At 36.5% G+C, this 27,679-nt stretch overlaps 1 protein-coding gene across 1 annotated transcript in view; it reads right to left on the bottom strand.

Annotated features, from left to right (window-relative positions):
• Positions 1 to 27,679, bottom strand: part of ROBO2 (roundabout guidance receptor 2) — a gene marked incomplete at its 5' end in the record, with an annotated part of 530,965 nt that overhangs the window by 489,426 nt on the left and 13,860 nt on the right. Inside the window, one exon of the mRNA XM_040621098.1 lies at positions 18,833 to 19,159. Coding sequence (XP_040477032.1) covers positions 18,833 to 19,159 — 327 coding nt within the window. The remainder of the gene's footprint in view (positions 1 to 18,832; positions 19,160 to 27,679) is intronic.

Below are 27,679 nucleotides of genomic sequence, written 5' to 3'. Positions count from 1 at the left end.
TTAAAGCTTATTGTCTGTTGTGACCTATTAATTTCTTAGCAAGTGTGGCCAGATTTTAAGATCTGAGCATATAGTAAAACAAACTGCTAACCTGAATCATATCTGTTTAAAAAACTCATCAAAAGATTACTCCTGAATTTTATGTGGAAGTTTGAAATAGGAATGTGAAGAAGATTGCATTGGAATACATTTTAATGAAGTGGACAGAGGAGTAGAATATATCTCCATGTTCAATTAGTATTTGCTAAAGGATTCTTATTCTTAATTATTAGAATTCATTTGGGATAAAAGAACCACAAACAGTAATAATAAACAGATGAAGGTGTTTACAAATCTTTTTTGAAAGAATTTCAATAGTAGGTGAGTTGTTTTATTTTACTAATCATGTAACTTCAGTAGACCCAAACTTAAGACTGTTATTTTACTTCATGAAATAGAGTATTTTGACACAAGTAATCTTTTTATATGTAATCTTGTTTCCAAAGTATTTCCAAATACCTATTTCATCAATTCCAAAATATGCTTATTAAAGAAACAATAAAAACATCACCAAACTCGGCGAGCATATTTAAAGTACAAGTCAGTTCTCATTGGGGCCATAAACAGTGTAAGCTACCGGGTGCTTTTAAGTTTTCAAGTGTCGGTACAGAACTCTTCTAATTCCTGTGACTTTGGTCTTATTAATTCTGAACGAAACATTTCCAATATCCAGCTCTGTGATCACACAGGTAGCTGAGCATGTTATTGTCCAAGCAAATGTGTTATGAGTCCTCTGATGATGGACTACACTGAGGCCAGATGTCAGAGGTGCTGAAATTGATCATCCATCAGTAATTTTCTATCTGTCGCAATAGCTCTGACCCATTGAACTAAATAAATATGTTTAATCACTGACTGGTCAACTTATCAAATGGTGCCCTGGGCTAAGGGGAAGGACTTGTCAAATGTAGAACAGATAAAGCGAGAACCACAGCCATAGGCAAGAAAGTAACTGCATCCTTTATCTCTACCCCTTTCATCTCACTTTGGGAAAACAGACTTAGGAAATCGTATTAGGAAAGCAACTTTTTGGCTAAGAGAGAACAGACAAATGTTTCCTTAAAGTTCTGCTTTTTCTTCTACTTTTTTTTTCTATATAAACCAAACCATTCCTATTTTTCAATTAGACTGCGGTTATATAAAGACATCCCAAGTTCAATGACAGGTAATACACTGAAACGCCAGTGGTGGAGAACGAGTCAAGCAGGAGCTGATCACAGGGTTATTTTTTTTGCCATGTGGCATCAGTGATTTGAGAACAAGCCCACTCGGTCTTGAAGGTAAAGCTCTCCTCTGAAAAGAGAAATACCCTTCACCATTCAAGTAAGCTAAGGGATTCAAAACTGCTGAATATGAACAGTTACATGACAAGCCCATTACATACAAACATTAATCATAGTTAATGAGATAAAAGCTTTCCTAACGTGTGACATTGGGTAAGTGATAGATCAGCCTTCCTTTCATTGAATGTGCCAACAGCTATGTGATTATAAAGGCCACTGCCATCACTGTCCAGGAATGGAGCAAACTGAGATTAGATGCACTGCACTGACCACAAACAGTGGGGTCTCTCCGGCAGGATGCATGGAGGTGCACAAAAGAGCACCCTCGGTATTAAGTTCTCTATGTCTTACTTTGCCACTGCCATGAGCTGGCAGTCATGACAGAAAACTCTTGAACTTGTTTATTCACACTTGTTTAATCCTGATTCTACACACTGACTCAGCCTGTGGGGTTAAGAAGATGGATGAGAGGAGTCAGGGCCATGAAGGGGTCAGGGTCATGATGTCGCTAGATCTCATTAACTACATCACTCAAGACACCAGTCACTCCAAAGGTCACTCCAACTGAGGACTCTGGATAGGTAAAGGAAAACCAGTTGGATGAAATGAACTGATTTTTCTGAGAACTGACATCACATATAAAAAGAAACCTACTTGAAATTTGCTTTCTAGAGCCAACTGTACCTACTCATTAAAATAGTTTGAAGAAATGAAGAATACATTGTTGAATCACTATGTTGTACACCTGAAACTAATAAAACACTCTATGTTAACTAGCTGGAATTAAAATCTTCAAAAAATTTTAAAAAGAAATCAATGAAAAAAATTTAAAAAGAGAAATGAAGAATAAACCATCTATAAACTCTAAAGCAAAAAAAAAAAGACAAAAATTGTAAAAGAGGCCATTGAAGTCTAGTTAGCTCATGAATTAACAATTACTGTGCGGATTGTTTACGTAAAATTTGGCCCATCATATATGTTAACTGGTATAAAAGGGTAGAGGAAGGGCTAGCATTCACAAAGGTATCACCACCATTAGAAAGCTGAAAAACAACTTGTTTTGTGTGACAGAAAAATTGATTTTAATTTATTTTACAGAGATATTATAAAATAGTTGGCAGTAAGACCATGACATAAAAACATTCAAGAAACCACAATATTAGAATTTGGAAGGACTTATTAAACATGTTTGCAATTTAGATTATTTCTATTTCCTGAGGACATGTGCAAGCCATTATTATGAGACATCCAAATTTCTAATTCTTTGAAGAAATAAAAACTAAAATTATGTTACATCTTATCCACTATGACCAAGTAATAGAGCTATTTATTTATATATATAGTATGTCTATCTTTTATCTTATTGAAGTATTACACAAAATTGAATCCATTTCACAGACTGACTATTATTACAGTGATAGTGTTGACAAATAAATAAAAACACAGTGGAAATAATGATGCTTATTTCTGACAGTAATCTTTTTTTTAAGCTCCTCTATAGTTTCTAGCATTTCTAAAATAAGAATATATTACATATAACCAGAAGAACATATCAAAATAAAATGCAAAATAAAGAAAAAGAAAAGAGACATGCACAGCAGAAAGGTCTGTATAGTAACTCAGATAAATACTGGTCCAAAGAGAAGAGAAATGTAATATTGGTCTAATATATGCCTGCTTATATATAAAATTGTAAAATTTAGGTGAAAATATTGTGGTAAATTGCAAATGGACACTTCTAATAGAACACTTTATACACTTAGTGAAACATAAGTAAAAAAAATGCTTCATTTCCTTCTTAAACAAGTTCCAATTTACATACAAGAAATTTATATTTGTTTATTTGCATTAAACTTAAAAAGACCAGAAATACTAGTCCAGAATGTACATAATTTTTGATAAAACACCAATTACCTTAGACCTGAATGCCTGATTGAAAGAAAAAATGACTTAATTACATGGTGACAAGGTGACTAGGGATTGTGTAGATGTGGATACATGATCAGTTAATTCCTTAAAAGCCACAGAAGATTAAGGGAAAACCTCATTTACCAGTAATATTATCAATTACTTGTTGTCAATCAGAATTCACATGAAGAAATGGTTAAAAAAAGAAAGGTATTATTTGAGCTGAGAAGAAAGTCTTTGCACAGACTGGAGGACAAGACAGTTAAAGACTGCTGCTAAATTTATTTAATACCCAAGATTGGCTCCTCTCAGTTTCTTGAAGCCAAATATAAATGATATGTTAGAAATTTTCCAATAAACTTAGTTCAGTAATCATTTATGACCCTTTATACTAGCTCAGTTTGATTTCCCTTTTCTGGAGGATAAAAGATCTAGTCCAACCCCCTCACCTTAAATTCAAGAAAACAGACACAGAGAGATTAAAAGGTTTGCCAAAAATCATGCGCCTAGTTAAAAGAGCCAGAATCTGGTGCTTTCTGGAAAAAGAAATTCCCAGAATTTCCTTTTCCCTACATTGCTGTCTCATGAAACTGGCTCCCCTATTTGTCATCTCAAGCCTGCCTCTCCTCAGCTAGGGGCTCTGATTAAGTCAGTTCATTTCTCAGGGCCTCAGTTTCTACTTCTGACTAAGACTGATGATCTCTAAAGTTCCTCCAACCTGCCAGCTTCTAAATGCACGGTTTTATGATGACCTGATGCACCCGAAGTTTGCTTCTTTTTTTTTTCTGATTTAATCCCATATTCATTTCTTATGAGAAAGCTTCCATTAATGCCCCTGTAATTAACATCAAACCCAAATGGAATGAATGGGAGATTTTCTTATGCACAGGATAAGGACCCTTAAATAAGAATGAATAATGATAATATTTCCCAGAAGACAACTATGGCAGCCCTCAAGTATGATTAACTAGACCACTCCTTGTCTCTCTTTCTCCACAGAAATAGAACAGTTCATTTGCATGTCATCTGATATAAAGAGAGATTCTAGCATATAATGGGTTATTACCATTGGGTACTTCATTAGTAAAGCTTTTCCTTATGATGTGACAGAATAGAAAAAGACAAAGTAAATTGAGATTCTTACATCTCTATTAATGACATACACATTTGAAGATTAGATTCTATCAGCTTATCCATCAATCCTAAAGAACCAAACAATACTTAGGAAGGGTTTTACAAGTTGACCCCTTTCTAGGTAGTCCTGTTTAACAGCAGGCTTTTGAGAGAAGCTGCTTTTAAAAGAAAATCCTATATGAATATTAAACACAGCATCCCCCCCCTTCTTTTAAGAATATTCAAAGCAGATCCAGGAAGAAAACAAAAATAAATCAGCCTTTCTATCAAGCTGCTCTTGAATTTGGACATGTGGGTCCTGGGGAATTATATGTTATAAATGAGGGGTTGGGCTACAAAATGCAATTAATTTAATTGCTTATAATCTCAGAGGATTTCAAAATAAGATGTGTAAGACGTAGGCACAAATGGGATTTTTCCAAGGACTTTTCATGAAACATGATAATACTAAATTTAAGGAAATTATTTCTACTTTATGGAATTCCTTGTGAATAGGAAAGTGATGAGGATTATTTTGCAACTGAATAGGTCACCAGTACTGTTTTGTTACTTTGTTTCATTATTGTGGAGGCTGATTTCTCCTTTGAGGAAAAACATAAAGCAAAGCCATACCAAAATATATAGTTCTACATAATTTTTAAGGTTCTCTTCTGACCGCATTATCACATTGGTTTTGGTTTGCCTGTAATTCCTTAAGATCCCAAGAAAGAAGTCATACACAATAATCCTTGCCCAACACATTTAGGCAAAATCTGCAACTTCCATCTACTGGTCTTTTTCTTTCTTCAAAGGTCAACAGAACAAGTATATTCTCTCTTGGTCTTGACAGTTCTAGATGTGCTTAGTTAGAACTACCAGACCTACCAACGTCTTCATTGCTCCTGGTTCAATAATCCCAGTTCCTTCCACTTTTCCTACTTGTGACAGTTTTAAACCCTTGATCTCTCTCTTCTAGAGGTACTCCATGTTTCACGGTGAATTTAAGTTAACATTCAGAACTACTGACAATATTCCACCCATAGTTTTAGCAGAAAAGAATCAAGCTGGATCACATTTCTTAATCTCAACTATTAATGCAGTTTAGAGTAATAGACTTTCAGCAGCTATATAATGGACCCCATTCATTATCATACATTAGGGACTCTACTCCCATGAACAGCCACACCCCTTTTACATTAACCTCTGCTTCCCCTTAAAAAATGCCTATCATTAAACTCAAAAATGATGATGGAGCAAAAATGAAAAACAGAAGGAAAATTCACAGAACTGTATGTAGAATGGACCACATGTTGAATTTATGAATTTCAAACAATGAATTTGTAAGTCTGATTAAGCAGTTTTAAACAGATCATGGACAATTCACAAAAAAACATGAAATCATCAGTATTTAAGCAAAACACTTAAATATTTACAAGTTATAAAATAAATTATTCAGGTGCCTGGGTGGCTAAGTCAGTTAAGCATCTGACTCTTGATTTTGGCTCAGGTCATGATCGCAGGGTTGGGGGATCAAGCCTCGAGTTGGGCTCTACACTTGGTGTGTAACCTGCTTGGGATTCTCTCTCTCTCCCTCTGCCCCTACCAGCCTCCCTCTCTAAAATCAATCAATCAGTTCCTAATAAGATATTTGTTATTTATATTTTAATGTATACTTAAGAAAGTTGGACAGCTCCTTTTTTTAAGTTTTTATTTTGAGATAATTACAGATTTATAGAAAGTTATAAAGATAGTACAGAGGTCCTGTGTACCCTTCATCCAGTTTCCCCTCCAACAGTTACATCTTATATAATGAGAGTACAATACCAAAACTAGGCCTTTGACATCGGTACGTGTGTGTGTAAGTGGTTCTATATCATTTTATCACACATACACCTCTATGTAACCACCATCACCATCAAGATACACAACTATTTCATCAACACAAAGATCACCCTCTTGTTCTCCCTTCATGGTCACACCCACGCCTCTACCCCTCACCATCCCTAACTCTCAGCAACCCCTAATCTATTTTCTATCACTATAATTTTGTTATTTTGAAAAGGTTATAAAAATGAAATTATACCGTATGTGACCTTTTAAAATGGCCCTTTTCACTGAGCAAAATGTCCTTGAGATCCATCCAACTCACTGGATCCCATTCCTTTTTATTTTTGAGTCATATTCCATGGTATGGATATAGCATGCTTTGTTTAACCCTTTACCTAATGAGGGACATTTTAGTTGTTTCCATTTTTTTGCTATTACAAATAAAATTGCCATTAAAAATTGTGTATGGGTTTTTGTGCAGATGAAAGTTTCATTTCTCTTAGATAAGTGCCCAGGAGTGGACATTTATTATACAGGAAGCATATAGTTAGTGTTTTAAGAAACTTTCAACTTATTTTCCAGAGTAGCTGTCCAATTTTACATTCCCATCAACAATGTATGAGAGATCCAGTTTCTCTGCAGCCTCACCAGAATTAGGTCATGTCACTATTTTATTCTAATTTTTACTTAATTTTATTATTTATTTATTTTGTCTAAAGGTATACGGTGATATCATTTTCCACTCTTAATGTGCATCTCCTGAAGCTAGTGCTGTTTAACATCGTTTTCATGTGCTTATTTGCCATCCAGAGGTCCTTTTTGGTGAAATGTCTCTTCAAGTCTCGTGCCCATTTTCTAATTAGATTGTTTGAGTTAATGCTGAGTTTTAAAAGACCTTTATGCATTCTAAATGAGTCTTTTGTCAGATATATGTTAGAATATATGTTGTTTGGGGCGCCTGGGTGGCACAGCGGTTAAGCGTCTGCCTTCGGCTCAGGGCGTGATCCTGGCGTTATGGGATCGAGTCCCACATCAGGCTCCTCCGCTATGAGCCTGCTTCTTCCTCTCCCGCTCCCCCTGCTTGTGTTCCCTCTCTCGCTGGCTGTCTCTATCTCTGTCGAATAAATAAATAAAATCTTTAAAAAAAAAAAAAAGAATATATGTTGTTTACAAATATGTTTTCCTAGTATATTACTTATCTCTTTATCCTCTTAACAGGATCTTTCAGAGAACAAGTGTTTCTCATTTTAACGAAGTCACATCTATTTTTTTGGTTTGGGTTATGGTATCATGTCTAAGAACTCTTCACCAAACTCCAGACACCAAAGGGTTTATCTTACCTCCTAAAGGTTTTCTAGTTTTATACTTTGTTTAAATCTACAATCCATTTTTAATTTATTCTTCTATAATGTGTGTGGTTTAAGTTGAGGGTTTTGCTCCAATATCATTTGTTGGAAAGACCACCTGTCCTCTTTTAATCCATTTTAAAAACAAATAGTTATTTGAAAGCCAAACTGACCAATGTTAATGACACTAAGTACTGAACTTAGAAACTATCAAAGTCAGCAAATGTCTACAAGTACATATACCATGAAATAAATGCCTGTGAGTATGTTAATAACTCTCAAGAACTCTAAAAAATATTATAAAGGTATCATTGCTATTATCATGCCCCATTTTCTATAAAACTTAGTCAAGTTATCTTCAGATATTAAATGATAGATGGCTCATCTTATGAATTGGATTCTTAATCTTCAAGCTGCTTTGGCCTGCAAACATGTCAATAAGAACTGAAGGTGATGGATTTTCCTGATACTGATATTTGACAACTAGGAACTGTACAGAGAAAATCAAATTACTTGAATAAACTAATGAGCTCTCAAATGTCAATATATAACTAAATAAAAAAGAAAGAAAAGATAACCCTTCCTGTTGTTTCTTTTCTTTAATACCCCATGATTCACAGAATTTTAACACCAAAACAAAGCTTTAGACTTCATCTAGTCCAGCACCCTCCTTGTATGTATACAATCAGATCATCCTCTCCGAGTAAAATAACTAAAACAAATGGCAATGGTTTCCTCTATGTGTCAAATGATTTTATTTGTTTGTTTAAATGACTCAAGGAGGACTCTTCCCTTAGTGGTTAGCAAAGCAGACTCTAGAGGAAGGTTGCCTGAGTTCAAATCCTGCCTTACTGCTGTGTAAAAAATCACAAGTGAATTCTTTGGGCCTCAGATATAACAGAGAGCAAATAACAGGGCTATTCTGAGAACTGAATAAATCATCAGTATAAAACATTTAAAAAAGAAGCCTGGAGTTTAGTAAGCAGCAGTGATTAGTATTACTCATTTCCTACCTGAGAAATCATTCGACTCCTTCCATAATCTTCTTGGCAGAATGAACCCCTTCCTCTGAATCCCCTCAGAATGTCAGCCCAAGGACTCACACATTTTCAATTAACCTGTTAACACACTATGACAGCATGAGTCTTGCTCTGCTTTTTTTTTGGGTTTTGTTTTGTTTTTAACTGAGATTTAAAAAAACCAAGAACATAAAATATAACATCTTGACCATTTATAAGTGTACAGTTCAGCAGTGTTAAGTGTATTCACACCTTCGTGTAACACACCTCCTTTTCATCTTACAACAATGGAACTTTATACACATTAAACAATAACTCTTGTTCAAAATGTCCATATCCTCAATACCTAGCTGGGTACTTAGCAGTTGGAAAGTACTGTAGGAAAATATAGCAAACTGATTTTATATCATCCCTTGAACCACAAATTCATGACTTAAATTTTTACCAGTTCTCTTTCAGAATGCCATCTCTCCTCTTTCTGATATCAACTTAATTCATCAGCTTATCTCAACCCTCATTCTATTGTACCTTAATTTACAGATCTCCCCATCCAGGCTCCCCAATGCTCCCATCTAGTGTACGCTATGTTTAACAAATCTCCTTCACGCCACACTTCCAAGTAGCACTCCTCAATCAAAAACATGAAAGGGCTCCCTTAAGTCTTTGAGAAGAATAGTAAACTCCTCAGTTTGAGTCATTACCAATCTCCACTTCCCTATTTAAATGATCTCCCTCTACTCCCCTACAAACATTCTCCAAATCAACATGCACTCATTTTCTCCAAGCTAGCCCAGTACAGCCTCAGGGTTTTGCTTTTATACTTCTCTCCAGTTTCCTAAGGCCATTTGCATTCATATTCATCCAGAAGCATTTGATGCCCTTCCTACCTCCCCATGGACTGCTCCGTCTGAAGGCCCTCACCCTACACCGCAGTGGAATTTCACTCCCTGACCCATATAGCAGTGGAAGGTCCTTCGATGAGTTGCCCACCCAGGCTCTCACTAATAACACAAGCACCACTGAGGACATGGACCTCTTAAAATCACTCTCAATTCCTAACAACTAGGAAACCCAATAAAGAGTTTTTAAGTTATTTAAGGAAAAGCACTGAATGTGTTCACTCGAAATGAATAAGCAGAGAAAGCAAGAAGAGGGAAAGTAAGGCAGGGTGATATATACATAAAATGGCCTGTATCAAATAAGACTTCTATTATGGAAATAAAATAGTCACATTGTTTCCACTTATAAACTATAAAGTTGTTATAAAGTCTTGGCATAGACTTTGATGTTAGATAACCTCATAAAAAAACTTAATGATTGTCTTTATAAATACCAGGAAGTACTTGTATAACTGGGAATGGCGTGATTATCAGGAAAAAAAAAAAAAAAAAAGGACAGATGATAAAAAAAAGAGCTCCTCCTCTTCTTAGATGTTAATGTAAGCTTAATTCCCAAAACTTTATTTGTGATGGGACTCAATGGGCCAATGACTAACAGCCAATCAGACTTTTAGAACATGCAATCCAGCTGACAACCTTGCTTGCTGGCTTGTTGGTTATATAACAGGCATAGATTAATCAGGGAATAAGTGCCTACAAATGATAGATTTTCTGCAAAAGCAAAATGAAAATACCAAAATCCCTGTCAGGATTCACCCGGGTCTGGGCCTATATATCTATCTGTCACAATATCAAAGTCCCTGCCTCCCTTACAATCCTTGCTTGATTTCTACCCAGGCCCATAAATACTAACTTATCGATGTCTGAGTAGCCCAGGTGGTACTAGGGAACTTTAGAGAGTTAATAGAAATCACCCCAAGCAGGAACCCAAATTATTTCTTGTGAAACATATATCCAATTGACAAAAATGTATAAATATCTTCTAATATTTTTTTTAAAATGGGTGACTGGGAATGTTGTTTTTCCTTCTGAAAATCTCCTAAGGGGAAAAAAACCAATTCCAATGATACAGAGTAAAAGAATATATCAATTTTACGATTGAACCTCACCCTTTAGCAGTTAAACCACAAACTGCTACAAATTTCTATGCAAAAATAAACTCACAGAGTTGAACAAAATTTCACCTACTGTTTTTACTTCTATACTCCTATAAAGAGCTCACCATAGATACCGACTCATGCATGAAAGAAGGGTGATCTTTTTTATATAATTATAGAATTCTTGTGGGGGCTGCTTCAGAATAGAAAGGTGCGTATTATACTTATCAGAAATGAATTCAATCTAAAGAAGAAAATTGGAGACCGGCTATTCTGCTGAAACACAAATCTTGAGAGAAAAGCATCCAAGTTGCAGCCTAAATTACATTTTCTAAGTATAATGTCAACCTGTATGCATTTTTATTAAAATCAACTTATATGTACACACCAGTGGAAATTGAATAAATTGAAGGCTTATAGATGGAAAACCCTCCAAAACCTTGAAGATTCTTTTTCTTTACATCTGAAAGAGGTTTCTGGGGTTGAAAACAAACACCAACCACAGCATGCTCTGTCTGGATCCACCCTAGCAACAATACGAATAGTTTTACCATCACTCCATGGGTAGGATTTACATGTTTGCAGAACTCAGGACAATACTGTTTTCAGAAATAATCTTTTGAATAAAGTAGAGGACATCAAGATTTTACTTCATTTATGTGCTTTCCCTGGAGTCAGAGTTAACTCAGGCTAATTTGAGTGAATAGCAACTTGAGACTTGTACTAAGAAGGGTTGCATGCAGTCAATTCAATCAACAGAAACCTGATATCAAAATATAGCATTATACATATTTAAATAGATCATAAATTCAAACATGTTCCCCAGGAGCAGCAATTTCACACCTTCACTTGTGAAGATTAAGGAAGAGATCTGTATTTGAAAGAATTTGACAGAGTTTCACAAAATTAAAAGGTACACACACACAACAGCCCAAACAACACAGATATACATATGCATGTGCACATACACGCACACTTCTACAATCATCTACATCTACAAAACATATACATATGTGTACACACACACACACACACACACACATATATATATATATATATTTTTTTTTAAGTAATCTCTATACCTAACTACCCAATGTGGGGCTCACAACCTAAAGACCAAAAGTTGCATGGTCTACCAACTGAGCCAGCCAGGCACCCCTAGTTAAAGATATTTTAGATTGATTCCTTGGTGCCTATACATTGATGGCTTATAATACATCCAATTGAGTTTACAGATTTCTTTTAAAACAGCCTCAGACCAACATTGTAGATACAGGGCAGACCAAACTCTATAGAATGCAAACAATATTTGATTCTCATCATTAATTTCTTCTTAATACTATGTTAGTAGGGATTACTCTAATTTGTTTTTTGTGTGTTTGTTTTTTAAGATTTTATTTATTTATTTGAGAGAGAGAGAGCACAAGCAGGGGAGAGGTAGAGGGAGAAGCAGGCTCCCCACCCAGCAGAAAGCCTGATGTGGAACTTGATCATAGGACCCTAAGATCATGACTTGAGCTGAAGGCAGCCACCTAACCAACTGAGCCACCCAGGCACCCTNTTTTTTTTTGGGGGGGGGGGTAGCGGTTATTCTTGTTTTAAGATTAATGGCCTGTATTAATTTACTAGGGCTGCAATAAGACTGGGTAGTTCAAACAACAGAAATTTATTTTCTCACAGTTCTGGAGGCATAGACGTGCAAGATCAAGGTGCTATAGGGTTTAGTTTCTTCTGCAGTCTCCCTCCCTGGCTTGCACACAGCCCCTTTTTGCTGCGTTCTCACAAGCTATTTCCTCTGCACTTGCATCCCTGGTGTCTCTCTATGAGTCCAAATGTCCTCTCCTTATAAGGACCCTAGTCAGATTGAATTAGGACCCACCCCAACGGCTGCATTTTAACTTACCACTCTAAAGGTTCTCCCTCAAATATAGTTACATTCGGAGGTACTAAGGGTTAGGGCTTCAGCATACAAATTTGGGGGGAACACAGTTCACCCCTTAACCTGGCCCAAGTACCTTGGACTACAGGCATTTTTCAGTTGTTAATCCTCCCTACCCTGCCAAAAAAAAAAAAAAAATCTCTGAATTCTCTCTTAAAATTTGTAGAAACACATATAGAAGAATCATGAAAAAATCAGTTGCACCTACATTCTTTATGGTCAAAATCTACGAATATCAGTTCCAGATTGACTCACTGTCTCTTATGCATTTAGATGGAGAGGTTTGTTTGTCTGTTTATTTGTTTAGGAAAGTCATGATGTGATAACTTCAAAGTTACATGTAAGTTAAACAGACTTCAACCATATGACTCAGGAATTCTATCCCTAGGTATATACCCTAGAGAATACCCAAATAAAACCATATGTCTACACAAAAACTTACACAGGAATGTTCATAGAAGTATTATTCATAACAAAAAGTGGAGACAACCCAAATATGCATCAAAAGTGGATACATAAAATGTGGTATATCTGTCTTATAGAATATTATTCAGCAATATAAAGGAATGAAGTACTGATAAGTGTTTCAACAAGGATAAGCCTTGAAAACATTATATGAAGGAAAAGAAGCTAGTCACAAAGACCATATACTGTATGATTCCATTTATATGACATGTCCAGACTAGGCAAATGCAGAGAGATGGAAAGTAGATAAGTGTTTGCTCAGAGCTGAGGCAGGAGGATTTGAAAGGAATGGAGATTGACTGCTAATGGGTATAGGGTTTCCTTTAGGAGTGATGAAAATGATCTAAATTAAATTGTGGTGTGGGTTGGACAACTCTGTGAATATACTAAAATACAATGAATCATACACTTTCAATGGTAAATTGTATGGTAAGTGAATTGTATCTCAATAAAGCAAATTTTTTATAAAAATTCTCTATCGTTTAGCTTTTTTGGATATTTGTGTCTTTACGGAGTATAAAGGTAATCGGCTTGGATAACATTCATTTACAGCCAAAATAAAAGAAAAAAGGTCACATATTTATTAACTTGGAAATATCAGGGAAACAATTTACCTTGTGTTCATTTTTAATGCCACCTGTGACCTCTATTACTAAAGTCAGTCTACTTCTGTAACCTCTCTTCCTTGTATAGATAAAACATCAATTTAGTTTTGGATTTAAAGCAAACAGGATCATTATGTTTGTAGAGTGTTCCATAGCTTTGCTATTCTAGCAATCTGTGACCTATAAATAATGCAAGACCTTTCCTTCTCTAAATGACTTTCTTGCAGCATGAGTCTTGATACGTAGAAAGAAAAAGAAAGAAAGAAAGAAAGAAAGAAAGAAAGAAAGAAAAGAGAGAAAAGAAAAAAATCACCCCACAGTCATGGAATTGAATCTATTTCTAGTTCCCCAATTAAATTATGAGTCACATCTGTCCACTCTTTTGTAGTTGCATCAAAAGACAATTTTTAGATATTTCACCATGTTCTTTTATTTTTATCAAAGCAAAATCGAATCACAGCCAATCCGAAAAGTTTCTGTGTTTTGCTTTAGAAGTAAGGAAAGCAAAAAAAAGAAAAACAAAACAACAACAACAAAATAGATCCGTTTCTCTGTGACCCCTGACCTTTGAACCACAACCTCCTCGCCACTAAAGCATTCAGCACCTCATTTAATCTTCCCTCTCTACACTGGTATAGTGCTGAGAAAAGGAAACAGAAAACATAATCTGGGGACTTCATCAATTTTTCATGAATTTTCATTTAGGCCCGAACCCCCTCTTGCCCTGGTCGATAGATCAAGCTGCTGTCATATATTTACCACCTGGGGCTACAGCTGTTATCTCGAGGGGCTGCCACTGACTCAGGCTGTAGCACAGGCAGCCACGAAATGTGGAAGGACCCCTACGCTCCTTCTGCTCCAAACACAGGGAGAACTGGTGTTCAAACTGAAATCCTATCTGCACCAGCTACGCCTCTGCTCTCTTGGTGGTCTCATCGGAAAACTGCATATTAACTTCTTCAGTGCCGGGTGCTTTGCTGGGGACCCTGCAATTCTGTTTTCCAAATATGTAAAAATTGCTTTCACCTAAAGACTTTTCTTGAGTTCAAGTGACTTGAAAAGTACTTTCTGGATTACTATTTCTTTTTCAAACCAAGAGGCAAAAGGCAAATATGAGGTAAGTGATTGAACACTCCATATCAATGACTGTTCTTGAATATTTTTTCCCTTCACTGTATTATTCTGTTACATAAAACGGAAGTTTGTACTAAAGGAAAACAATAAAGAGAACATGTACAGTATGGTAAAGAACAGGCTGACTTTTTTCTATATAACCTGTTAAGAAAGACGGTTATCAATACAATTGCACATTTCATCTGAGCGCAGAAACCAAGATTCTTGAAATTTAAATTGAAAACCAAGGTGAAGCAAGGAGAGTCCAAAAATGTGCATGTTTTTCATCAATAATCATATTTCACAATAAAAGTTGTAACAAGTTTGTTTGCTACTTATCCATATACTCTTAATTACCTAGATACCAGAGATCAGTAATTCTCAACTGATTTTGACCTCCCAGGGGACATTTGGCAGTGTCCAGAGATATTTTTTGTTGTCACAGCTGGGGCTGGGGGGTCTTTTTTGGCAGCTCCTGGGCAAAGGCCAGAGATGCTGCTAAACAGTCTACAACAGAGCACAGCCCCACAACACAGAGATCTCCAACCCCAAGGGCAATAGTGCGGAGACCTAGATAGCTTGCTCTAGTTCCCTCACACTCCGTTCAGAGCTAAATTCTTGGGAGAACGGCAGCATTTGCCACCCAATTCCACCACTTACTCCTTCTTCAGCCGCCATGCTCTCTTTCCATTCCTAGAGTGCACAGAGTACTTTTTCTTTAACCACCATGCCGCCTTTGCATTGCGACACACTTTTTCTTTCTTTAAATCATTTCCTTGTTCTTCCTGTCACTTCACTCCCCATAGGCCATCACTCTGATACCTCCTCAGAGCCTCCTCCACCAGTATTTCTTTCCTTTGCCCACCCTTAAATATTGGGGGTGCCAAGCAACAGGAGTGATCTCAGCCCTTATTAACCACTCCCAGCACACAGCCTGCCTGGGCAATCATGTCCACCTCTTTATCTACTCCCACCACTTTATCCTCCATGTAGTAAAGACGTCTTTTCTCAGTTCTAGAAGTTCTCTTTTTAATGAAACATGAGATATTTGTACCTTGATGTCTGACTGGCATATTAAATAATACAGCCAAAGCTAATGTAACTCTCCTGTTCCCATTACAGTTATTTCTCCTATACCTGCCATCCCTATGGGTGTAGCACTATATACCTAGTCACTCACCAGCAAACAAAAATCAAAAAATGAAAACAAACCCTGGGAATCATCCCCTATCCCCTAAATCCCAAAACTGACCATTAAGTGATATGATTTATAATTTCTAAATCTGATTCAAACTATTTCCTTCTTTCAATCTTCATTGCTAGTTTCAGTTCAAAATCTAATATGTACTCTTTTCTGAATCATTTGACAGCTTCTTAACTCCGCTCTGACTCCAATCATCTTCCCTGTAACCCAATCTTCAATTATTTTTTAAAGATTCCTTTTACGTAACAACAACAAAAAAAATCTACCTTTCCAAATTATGCCTATTAACTTTACATCATGCTACCTACAGTTCTCCAAATACACAGCGTCGCTAGACTTCCATTTCTTTCCTTTACTGGATGAAACAGTGATGTGTCATGATTGAGCATTTATGTTGAGTGTTCTAAATTATGAAAGCCAAACATTGATCTAATCTATAGTTCTTCGTCCATCATTTTATAAAAAAATATACTTTAGTAACAAATAATATTGAAAAAGCACAAAGCTTTGACCCAAATTTCCATATTAATACATTTTATGAAATACATAAGGAAAGAGAGATGACTGATGATCTAATGTGAAAGAGATGAGTAGCATATAAATGGGTATTATTTGATCTTGTGTTGCCTCAAATGGCATGAACTGTTGACACGGCATTAGAAGAAAGAATTTTATTCACTAGCTAAATCCAATTTAGAAGCTTTCTTGTTTTCCTCTCTAGGTCAAAAGTATTTTTAGCATTTCTCAAAGCTCATTGATTTAAAAATAAAAAGTGCTACTGTCACATTACACAAGAAAAAAATCATGGTTTAAATTTTTCCTCCTAAAACGCTTGATTCATTATTAATGATGCAATTAGGAAAGAGAGCAATCTTCAGATTAAATAAAAATACAAGATGTATGTGCGCTGGGAAGAATTTTTAAAAAGCTAAGTTTCAGGGGAAAAAAATGTTTATAGCTGCCCAATAATAAAATGACTGGCCAATTTAGATAAACTTTAACACTAAGAAGAAAAGTTAGTTGAGAATTAAAAATAGATATTTACTACTGAGTAGATAAAATAAAAAGTTTCGATTAAAAAATTTGTAATTGTTATTTATGTAATAGGCCAAATTTCATTTAGTGTTTTCCCGAATATGGCATAATTCACTAAAACTAAAAATTAGAAGAATCAGGATCTGGTCTTCAAATTTCCATTAATTTATTGCCTGAGTCGTCATCACTTAACTACCATGGGTTTCATTTTATCTATAAAATGGGAGAATAATGCCTGTTAGATTTACTATAAAGGGATTTGGTGGGGGAAAAAATCAATGGATTGACATTGAAATATTTCAATATGTTTGAATTTTCCAGGAATAAGATATTTCAAAATTAAAATAAAAGAGTTAGGAATATTTATTTTTGAGCTTTTGTGTATATATTTCAAATCTCACTAAACTGTACTTCATTTGCTTTTTCTGAACTAAGATATAAAAATGAAATTACCTGGTGCGTTGTGCAAAATTGCCTTGCTAGCTAAGGTTCTAATGCTCCTATCGCAAAGTACTTCACAAAACAAATTTGGGTTTTAGGATTCCTCTAGTCTTTTCCTATTGGATTTACACACTTCAAGCATTAGCGGGTTTTAGATTTCCTGGTACAAATTATAAATCAAAAGACCAGACTCTTGAGAACAAAAGCTTTCATTGAGGTAGCTGAAGAAGAAATAGTATGACTTTGTTTACTAAAAGATGATTTCCTACGTAAAGTTGATAAATTGCTGAGAATTGTAATACATATACACACAAATTTTATAATGTAGTGTGATACCATGTAGCCTGTGAGTACGAGTACCAAGTTAAATACAGACATGAGACCATGAGCTATTATTTAGCACTCCCTTTCCAGCTATATAAATAAGACATAAGCCTCTTGAAATAACTCAATTTTCTTATCTATGAAGACCTACTGATACATCCAGAAAGTTAGAAAGTACAAGCTTTTTTCATACCCAACTGTTGCCATCTTATTAATGATCAATTCCAGATAAAATATTTCCTCAGAATAAATAATATCAAAATGTCATATGGTACTATTTAAATTATGACACCAAATCCTTATCTATAAACCAAAAAAATATCTATCATATATTTTAATTTGTTCTGGAAAACAATGGATGAAGTTATGATGTCAATGTTCAAATAGATACAAAGTACTGATATCTTGATTTACTAGTGGTATATGGGCTGTCTGATGAATAAATAAATATATTTTTTAAATGCCAAAGGCAGGGCAAGCCCTTAACTATTGCTGATTACCAAGACTGAGCAAGACTCCTCCATGTATGAACATTTTGTCCCCACAAAAATCAAATCTCTTCTCTGATGAGTTTTAATGATAGAAAAAAATAAAGAAATATAGCTGTTGTTATTGTTCCTGTATTCTCCCCCACATGCCTACGGTAATGATTCCTGAATTCAGACCAGAAGTAAAAGAGTTAATATAACCTAGAGAGTATATTCTTTTTAAAGTTGTTTGATAAAAATTAGAGTTAGAAATATATATAATATAATATAATATATATAACAGTTATATATGAATAGGTTACAGAAATAGGCAGAATACTGAATTTATGCCCTGTATTTGATGCCATGTTACATGTAAACTTTTCATTTTAATATAGCTGACTTTATATTTCATTATATCTCTCATCAATAATTCGAATTTTAAATATGAGCAGCATCATTGCCACTTTGCTTTAATGTAAAAACGTAATTTCCACCTGGCTTCAGTAGAAATAAATTTATTGCAACACCATGGCTTGACATGATTTTGACCAGCTTTCTTTGGAGAAGGCAAAGTAAAATTATGTGTGACATGCTGATTGTTTTCTTCTTTAGGTATTAAGTACCCATGGGGACAAATCAAAGCTTACTAAAAATAAATCAAAGTAAAAGTGTGCGTTATTTACAAGATTCATTATGTTTACTTACATGCCACTTCCAGAGATGCATTTCGACTCACTGCTTCACCGAGATAGTTCCTTGCAACACAGACGTAGCTTCCTTCATCGGGTTTGCTTCTGCGCCCATGTACAATGCGCAAGAAAAATAAGGATCCGCTGGGCAGAAGCATCCTGTGAGACCGGGGGTCATCCTTGTCAGTCTCCACCCGCTCACCATCCTTGTACCACTCAATGGTGGGCGTTGGCCGGCCCTCTGCCTTACAGTTCAAAGTGGTGGGCTCTCCCTTAGAGACAATAACATCTGAAGGGTGTTCCACAATCCGCGGGGGGAAGTCTTCCTGGCGAAGACGAGATCCTACAAAACAGGAGAGAATGAAGAAAAGTGTTAACATTTTCTTATCTAAAGTTTTTGTTTTTCTTGGGTTCACATTGGTGAAACTAAACTCTTCAATTATTCAAAATACACTTGTTACTATTTTATTTACATTTCATACTTTTGTTCTTGATCCATCTCCTAAGTCATCCCAACTCCTTTGTGGAATGTGATAATATAACAATAAATTAATAGGTTAATTCTAATGAGTCAGGTTTAAATGTTCCATGAATCATGGCAAAGAAAAGTAATAGAGAGTATGAGATTTTCTTTTCGGTACTAAGATGAGCAAGATTAATCTCCTGTCCTCAGAGTGATTACTATCTACTGGGGAACAAAGCCAAGTGGGCAAGTACCCAGAATACACAATGCGGTGTATCATGCTGGCATTGTGTCATCAGACTTCACATATAAAGAGACCCACGAACTATGTACAAATATTAATTTAACAGATGAGGAAGCAGGCTAGGAAATGATATCAATTGCCCAGAAATGTACAGGAAATAAGCAGTTGAAGCAGGATTTGAATGCTAGGACATGTCACTGAGGAATTCAACTATAAACTGAGGAATTCAACTATAAACCATTAAGTTAAAATAAAATAAATACTGCACGGAGGTCCAAGAAATGCATTATAGGAAGAAAGTGGGGGGGGGGGAATGTTAATTCTAACTACAGTATAATGAGGCCTCCACTGAAAAGGCATCATTTAAATTGAGAGGTAAAGAATAAAACTATGTAAATAGTGGGAAAAAGACATTCAAATTGAAGAAACAATATGAGACCACGAGAGTACATGCATCATATATTTCATAATAAGGGAGGAAGTTGATATGACAGGTAGAAGTGAAAGGTAGTCTTGGGAACCCAGACAAATTGGCTTTAAATACTACACTAATGATTGGGATCCTCATTCTACAAGGCTAACAGATTTTGAGAGGGCAGTGACATGACTATCTGTGTATTAGAAAGTTATTTTTGGTGTGCAGTGTAAAAGATAAAGAGCCATGGAGGTAAAAGGACAGTTGAAAGTTACTTAATTATTACAGAGAATAATAAAAAGAACCTGACTTTGAGAAATGATGCTGAAGGTAGAAAAAAGGAGAAATATGGCAGCTCTATTGGGACCCCTCTCACTCCTGAGAGCTTTTTCTGTATCCTTGCTTAATAAACATCTGTTGCTTTACTCAAAAAGAGAGAAATAGAGAGAAAGATATAAGGCATATCATAAAATTTGGTATACTACCATACAGTAAGAAAGAGTGATGGGCACCAATGACTTCCTTGTGAGTGTAATGAAAATGGGTCTATTAAAGGGTAGAAAAAATAGGAAGAGAAGGGCCTGTTGGTATTTTAAGATGAAAAATTTGCATAATATGTTGTTATGAACATTTTTAGTTTGTAAGGTGTCACTGGCCATTATTTGTGAAAGGGTCTTAGCCATTCCTGCACATAAATCTAAAGGAGATGGTGAGACAAATAACCATGTCTGAGGACAAAAGGAGAGTCTAGACACAAGCTTTAACATTTTCCAACCAATCATCTAATAGAACCACATTTCAGCTCAATAAATATTTACTCCTCGATGTTATTCCACTTTATTTTCACTATTAATTAAAAATTCATATTTTAATTTAATAAAGGGTATTTAATTTGGTAGTGAATGAACCTTTTCTTTTCTGAGGAAGATTAATTTTAAAGGTTGTTGAATACCATTTGTTATCTCATCACATCCAAGAAGGAACTTACACATTGCAAGTGCTGGGCACCTAAAACCAAAGAGTAATTTACAATACACAGGTCAGAATTTTTTTTTTAAAGTACTAAAGAAACCCAAAGCATTTAAATATGGACAGGTAACCTCACTGTGCATCACAATAATAAAGAACGTTATACATTGAAATTACTGAGTCCCTAAAGCAAATGAGGAATTTAAAGAATATAACCAGTTAAGATTTATTTTTAAAAGAAATGAACAAAAAGGATCTCAAAGTATTTAAATGTGAATGGCTAATCACAGTTTGCAAATCAGTTACGTATTCTCAAATGTAATGGTCCAGACTCAGACCCATAGAATCTGATCCTAAAATGGAACAGGAGTTTAATCTCACTTTTTATGTAACAGGCATACAGGCTACAATCACCTTGCTTAGATACCTTTCTTGTTCTTCTCTAATGTCCCACATGCACTTATCTACAGCTTCCCTACGTCAAAGTTGTTCTATTAATAAAACTAAGCAAATCAATCATCCATGTTATTAGAGTGCTATTTAGTTTACCAAATAGTTCCCCACCTTATTAGGCAGGTGGCCCAGAAAAGGCCTGGGGAGGACCTAAAATACACTACTATTTATTAAGTAAATATAAACTAATTGACTCATAAAAGAAAAAAGGCAAAATATCTAAACTGCTTAGCAAGAAGATCTAGAATCCAGCATGTCCAGAATTTTACCCATTTATCACTACAACATATGTAAACCTATTCTAGTGTTGTCACATTTGGATATTCTTGTAGTCATTTTATTCCCACTGTTATAAAAATTTCAAAAGGACATCTACAATCTAAAGGTAAGAGGTAAAACTACCAATTAAAAGAAATTACAGGAGCAAATTTTCATGACCTTGAGTAAGCAAAACTTTCTTAGGCACCAAAAGCACAACCCACAAATGAAACAATAGATAAATTGGATTCATTGGATTTAAATATATGTGCTTGGAAAAAACATCAAAAGAATGAAAAGACAACCCACAGAATCAGAAAAAAAAAATACAAGTCATATATCTGATAGGGGTCTTGTATATAGAACATATAAAGAACTCATAGCTCAATAAAAATACAAATCACCAAATTTTAAAATGAGCAAAGGATTTGAATAGACATTTATGCAAAAAAGCCAGACGAATGGCCAGTAAGCACATGAAAAGATTCTTGACATGATTAGTTATTAGGGAAATGAAAACCAAATCTCAGCAAGATACACTTCACACCCAGAAGAATGACAATACTCAAAAAAAAGGTAAAATAACAAGTATTGCCGGGGATGTGGAAAGCGTGACAGCCTCACACATTGCTGGTGGGGATGTAAAATGGTTCAGGTACAACCCCTTTGGAAAATATTTTGGATTTTCTTGACACGTTTTGGAATTACATATGACCCAGCAATTCAACTGCTAGGTATATATTCTCAAGAGAAAGGAAACTTTATAGCCATACAAAAACTTGTACCTGAATGTAATGTAATGTCCATGACAGCATCACTCATAATAACAAAAGAAAAAAAAAGGGAAAGAACCCAAATCTCCATCAATTGATGAACAGATGAATACATGTTGAATATCCACATAATGGAATATTACTTAGCAATCAGAAAAAAAATGAAGTCCTTATACACACTATAGCATGGATGAACCTCAAAAACATTATACTAAGTGGAAGGAGCTAATCACAAAAGGCCGCATACCGTATACCATTTATATGAAATGTCCAGAAGAGAAAAATCCACAGAGACAGAATGTAGGTTTCCATTTTCTAGGGTGGGGGATAGGGATCAGACATGAATGGGTATAGGGTATTTTCAGCAGGTGATGAAGATATTCTAAAATTGATTATGGTGATGGATGCACAACTCCATGAAAATAATAAAAACTATTATATTGCACACTTTAAGTGGGTGAAATGTGTAGCATATTAATTATATCTCAATAAAGTCATGGGTAAGGCACTGTGAACAAGTTTAATACAAGGAGTAAGAGTTCGTGTTCACTCACACCAACTGCTAGGTTATTTTCCTCATTTATAATTCTTGGTTTTAAATATAATCATCAGGTCAGCAATAGCCAATAGGGCATTAAAAAAGCTGAAATGTCTCGATAGATAGATAGATAGATAGATAGATAGATAAACAGAGAGAGACATGGAGATATACAGAGCTACATCTAAATTTTTAAGATGCTGTTGAAAGTGAGGGGATTAGAGTTGGGAAAAAAGTTGGCAGAGGAGTAGGGGACCCTTTTTTCAGCTGGTCCCCTGAGTCAAGCTGGATATCTACCAGATCATCCTGAACACCCACGAAATCAGCCTGAGACATAGGAAGATACATCTGGATCTCTACAAACCAGTATCTCCAGTGCTGAGTATTCAGGTACGAAGCAGGGAGCCATGAATCCGTGCACAGATATAGGAAGATAAACAGAAGGGGGAGGGAGCCCCTGCGCTTGGGCGCCGGGATGCAGTAGCCACTTGCACTGGGGCGCAAGCCGGATCCGCGGACTAGCACTCGTGGGAAAGCCGCTGAGACGATGAGCCTGGGAACGCAGCGCGTGGCCAGACTGAAAACCGGAACTCCGGAGCGCTCACTGGAACCGGACTGATACTGGGAGCTCGGGAGCTCGGGAGCTCCCGAGTGCGCATGCAACCAGACGAGATGGAAAACCGGCGCTCTGGAGCATGCGTGAACCACACTGAAACAGGGAGCTCCAGAGCATGCGCAAGAACCGGGGGCAGCCGGCGGTGTTAGAAACACAAAGGACAGAGATGTGCCAGCCCTGGAAGTGAGGGCTGGGAGAGCGGCTATGGGGAGCACATCTCGGGATGCTGCAGGGTTTTTAGCAGCACTGACAGAAACAGAGTTAAAGAGGCCAGGAGAGCTCAGTGGAGAGCGGACTGCAATCTCTCTGTCCTGAGACAGAGGCTAGGATACGGGCACTGCTGCTCTGACTCTCAGAAGAGTCACAGAAAACCGCCAGGGAAAGCTGCCAGAGAACAAAAGCCCGGAAATACCGGCTCACATTGTGCCCATCCCCATCCCCCTTTGCAGGGGACAGGGCAACTCTACCCAAACAGGGTTGCCTGAGTATAAGTGCGGCAGATCCATCCTCCAGAAGGCAGGCTGAAAAATCAAGAAGTCCACATCCCTAAGGTCCCTATAACACAAGTGCACACTGCCTGGGTCCTGGTCAATAATTTGGGCTCTGTGCATCCCTGAAACCTCTCCTCATCAGAATGACAAGGAGGAGGAACCCTCAGCAAAGAAAGGACACAGAGACTGTGGCCTCTGCCACAGAAATGATGGACATGGATATAACCAAATTGTCAGAAATGGAGTTCAGAGTAACAATGGTCAAGATGATGTGTAGGCTTAAAAAAAATATTAATGAAAATATTAACAAGAATATGGAATCTCTAAGGGCAGAAATGAGAGTGAATCTGGCAGAAATTAAAAATGCTATGAATCAGATGCAGTCTAAACTAGATGCTCTGATGGCCAGGGTAAATGAGGCAGAAGAACGAATTAGTGAATTGGAAGATGGGATGGTAGAAGAGAACGTAAAAACGGAAACTTGGCTCAAAAAATCCAATCTCAAGAATGTAGATTATGGGAGATTACTGACTCAATGAAACGTTCTGATGTCAGAATCATTGGCATCCCCAAAGGGATGGAGAAAGAGAGGTCTAGAAGAGATATTTGAACGAATTGTAGCTGAGAACTTCCCTAATCTGGCAAAGGAAACAAGCATTCGTGTCCAAGAGGCAGAGAGGACCCCTCCCAAGATCAATGAGAACACACCTACACCACGTCATACCATAGTGCAATTCACAAATATTAGATCCAAGGATACAGTATTGAAAGTGGCCAGGGGGAAGAAAATCCTCACGTACAGAGGGAGGAAAATCAGAATACCGTCAGACCTGTCTACAGAGACCTGGCAGGCCAGGAAGGCTTGGCAAGGTATTTTCAGAGTTCTAAATGAGAAGAACATGCAGCCAAGGATCCTTTATCCAGCAAGGCTGTCGTTCAGAATTGATGGAGAGACAAGGACCTTCCAAGACAGGGAGAAACTGAAAGAATATGTGACCACCAAGCCAACTCTACAAGAAATATTAAGAGGGGTTCTATAAAAGTAAAAACCCCCAAGAGTGATACAGAACAGAAATTAACAATCTATAGAAACAAAGACTTCACAGGCAACATGACATCATTAAAATCATATCTCTCAATAATCACTCTCAATGTGAATGGCCTAAATGCTCCCATAAAACACCATAGGGTTGCAGATTGGATAAAAAGACATGACCCATCCATTTGCTATCTGCAAGAGACTCATTTTGAGCCTAAAGATACATCCAGACTGAAAGTGAAGGGATGGAAAACCATTTTTCATGCCAATGGACCTCAAAAGAAAGCTGGGGTAGCAATTCTCATATCAGACAGATTAGATTTTAAACTAAAGACTGTAGTTAGAGATACAGAAGGGCACTATATTATTCTTAACAGATGTATCCAACAATGGATATGACAATTATAAATATCTATGCCCCCAACAGGGGAGCAGCTAGATACACAAGCCAACTCTTAACCAGAATAAAGAGACATATAGATAATAATTCGTTAATAGTAGGGGACCTCAACACTCTGCTCTCAGCAATAGACCGATCACCTAAGCAGACAATCAACAAAGAAACAAGAGCTTTCAATGACATACTGGACCAGATGGACCTCATAGATATATACAGAACACTGCACCCCAGAATAACAGAATACTCATTCTTTTCAAATGCACACGGAACTTTCTCCAGAATAGACCATATACTGGGTCACAAAACAGGTCTCAACTGATACCAAAAGACTGAGATTACTTCTTGCATATCCTCAGACCACAATGCTTTGAAACTGGAACTCAATCACAAGGAAAAATTGGGAAGAAACTCAAACACTTGGAAACTAAGAACCATCCTGCTCAAGAATGATTGGGTAAACCAGGAAATTAAAAATCAGATTAAGCAATTTTTGGAGACCAATGAGAATGAAAACATACCGGTCCAAAACATATGGGACACTGCAAAGGCAGTCCTAAGGGGAAAATACATAGCCATCCAAGCCTCACTCGAAAGAATAGAAAAATCTAAAATGCAGTTTTTATATGCTCACCTTAAGAAGCTGGAGCGGGAACAGAAGAACAGGCCTAACCCATGCACGAGAAGGCAGATGATCAAGATTAGAGCAGAGAGCAATGAATTAGAACCCAAGAACACAGTAGAGCAGATCAACAAAACTAGAAGCCGGTCCTTTGAAAGAATAAATAAGATCGATACTGGCCAGACTTACTCAAAAGAATAGAGAAAGGACCCAAATTAATAAAATTATGAATGAAAGGGGAGAGATCACAACCAACACCAATGAAATAGGAAGGATCATTAGAAACTTTTATCAACAGCTTTATGCCAATAAATTAAACAACCTGGAAGAAATGGATGCCTTCCTGGAAACCTATAAACTACCAAGACTGAAACAGAGAAGAAACTGACTTGACGATTAATTATGAAGAGATTGAGAGCAGTGATCAAAACCTCCCCAAAAACATGAGTCCAGGGCCTGACGGATCCCCAGGGAATTCTACCAAACATTCAAAGAAGAAATAATACCTATTCTCCTGAAGCTGTTTCAAAATATAGAAATAGAAGGAAAACTACCAAAGTCATTCTATGAGGCCAGAATTACCTTGATCCCCCAACCAGGCAAAGACCCCATCAAAAAGGAGAATTACAGACCGATATCCCTGATGAATTTGGACGCCAAAATTCTCAACAAGATCCTACCTAGCTAATAGGATGCAACAGTTCATTAAAAGGATTATCCATCAAGACCAAGTGGGATTCATCCCTGGGATGCAAGCGTGGTTCAACATTCGCAAATCGATCAGTGTGATAGATCATATCAGCAAGAAAAGAGTCAAGAACCATATGAGCCTCTCAATTGATGTAGAAAAAGCATTTGACAAAATACAGCATCCTTTCCTGATTAAAACCCTTCAGAGTGTAGGGATAGAGGGTACATTTCTCAATTTCATAACAACCATCTATGAAAAGCCCTCAGCGAATATCATTCTCAATGGGGGAAAGCTGAGAGCCTTTCCCTTAAGATCAGGAACACGACAAGGATGCCCACTCTCACCAGTATTATTCAACATAGTACTAGAAGTCCTTGCACCAGCAATCAGACAACAAAAAGGGATAAAAGGTATTCAAATCGGCAAAGAAGAAGTCAAACGGTCTTACTTCACAGATGATATGATACTCTATATGGAAAACCCAAAAGACTCCACCCCCAAATTACTAGAACTTATAGAGCAATTCAGTAATGTGGAGGGATACAAAATCAATGCTCAGAAATCAGTTGCATTTCTATACACGAACAATGAGACAGAAGAAAGAAAAATTAGGGAATCAATCCCATTTACAATAAAACCAAAAATCATACATTACCTTGGAATTAACTTAACCAGAGAGGTAAAGGATCTATATTCTAGAAACTACAAATCGCTCTTGAAAGACATTGAAGAAGACACAAAAAGATGGAAAAATATTCCATGCTCATGGAACGGAAGAATTAACATCGTTAAAATATCTATGCTACCTAGAGCAATCTACACATTCCATGCTATCCCAATCAAAATACCAATGACATTTTTCAAAGAACTGGAACAAACAGCCCTTAAATTTGT

The sequence above is a fragment of the Ursus maritimus genome, unplaced genomic scaffold (genome assembly GCF_017311325.1).
Source record: "Ursus maritimus isolate PB19 unplaced genomic scaffold, ASM1731132v1 scaffold_4, whole genome shotgun sequence".
Lineage (NCBI taxonomy): Eukaryota > Metazoa > Chordata > Mammalia > Carnivora > Ursidae > Ursus > Ursus maritimus.
Note: the sequence above shows the minus strand (reverse complement) of the source record. Positions and strands in the feature narration are given on the sequence as shown.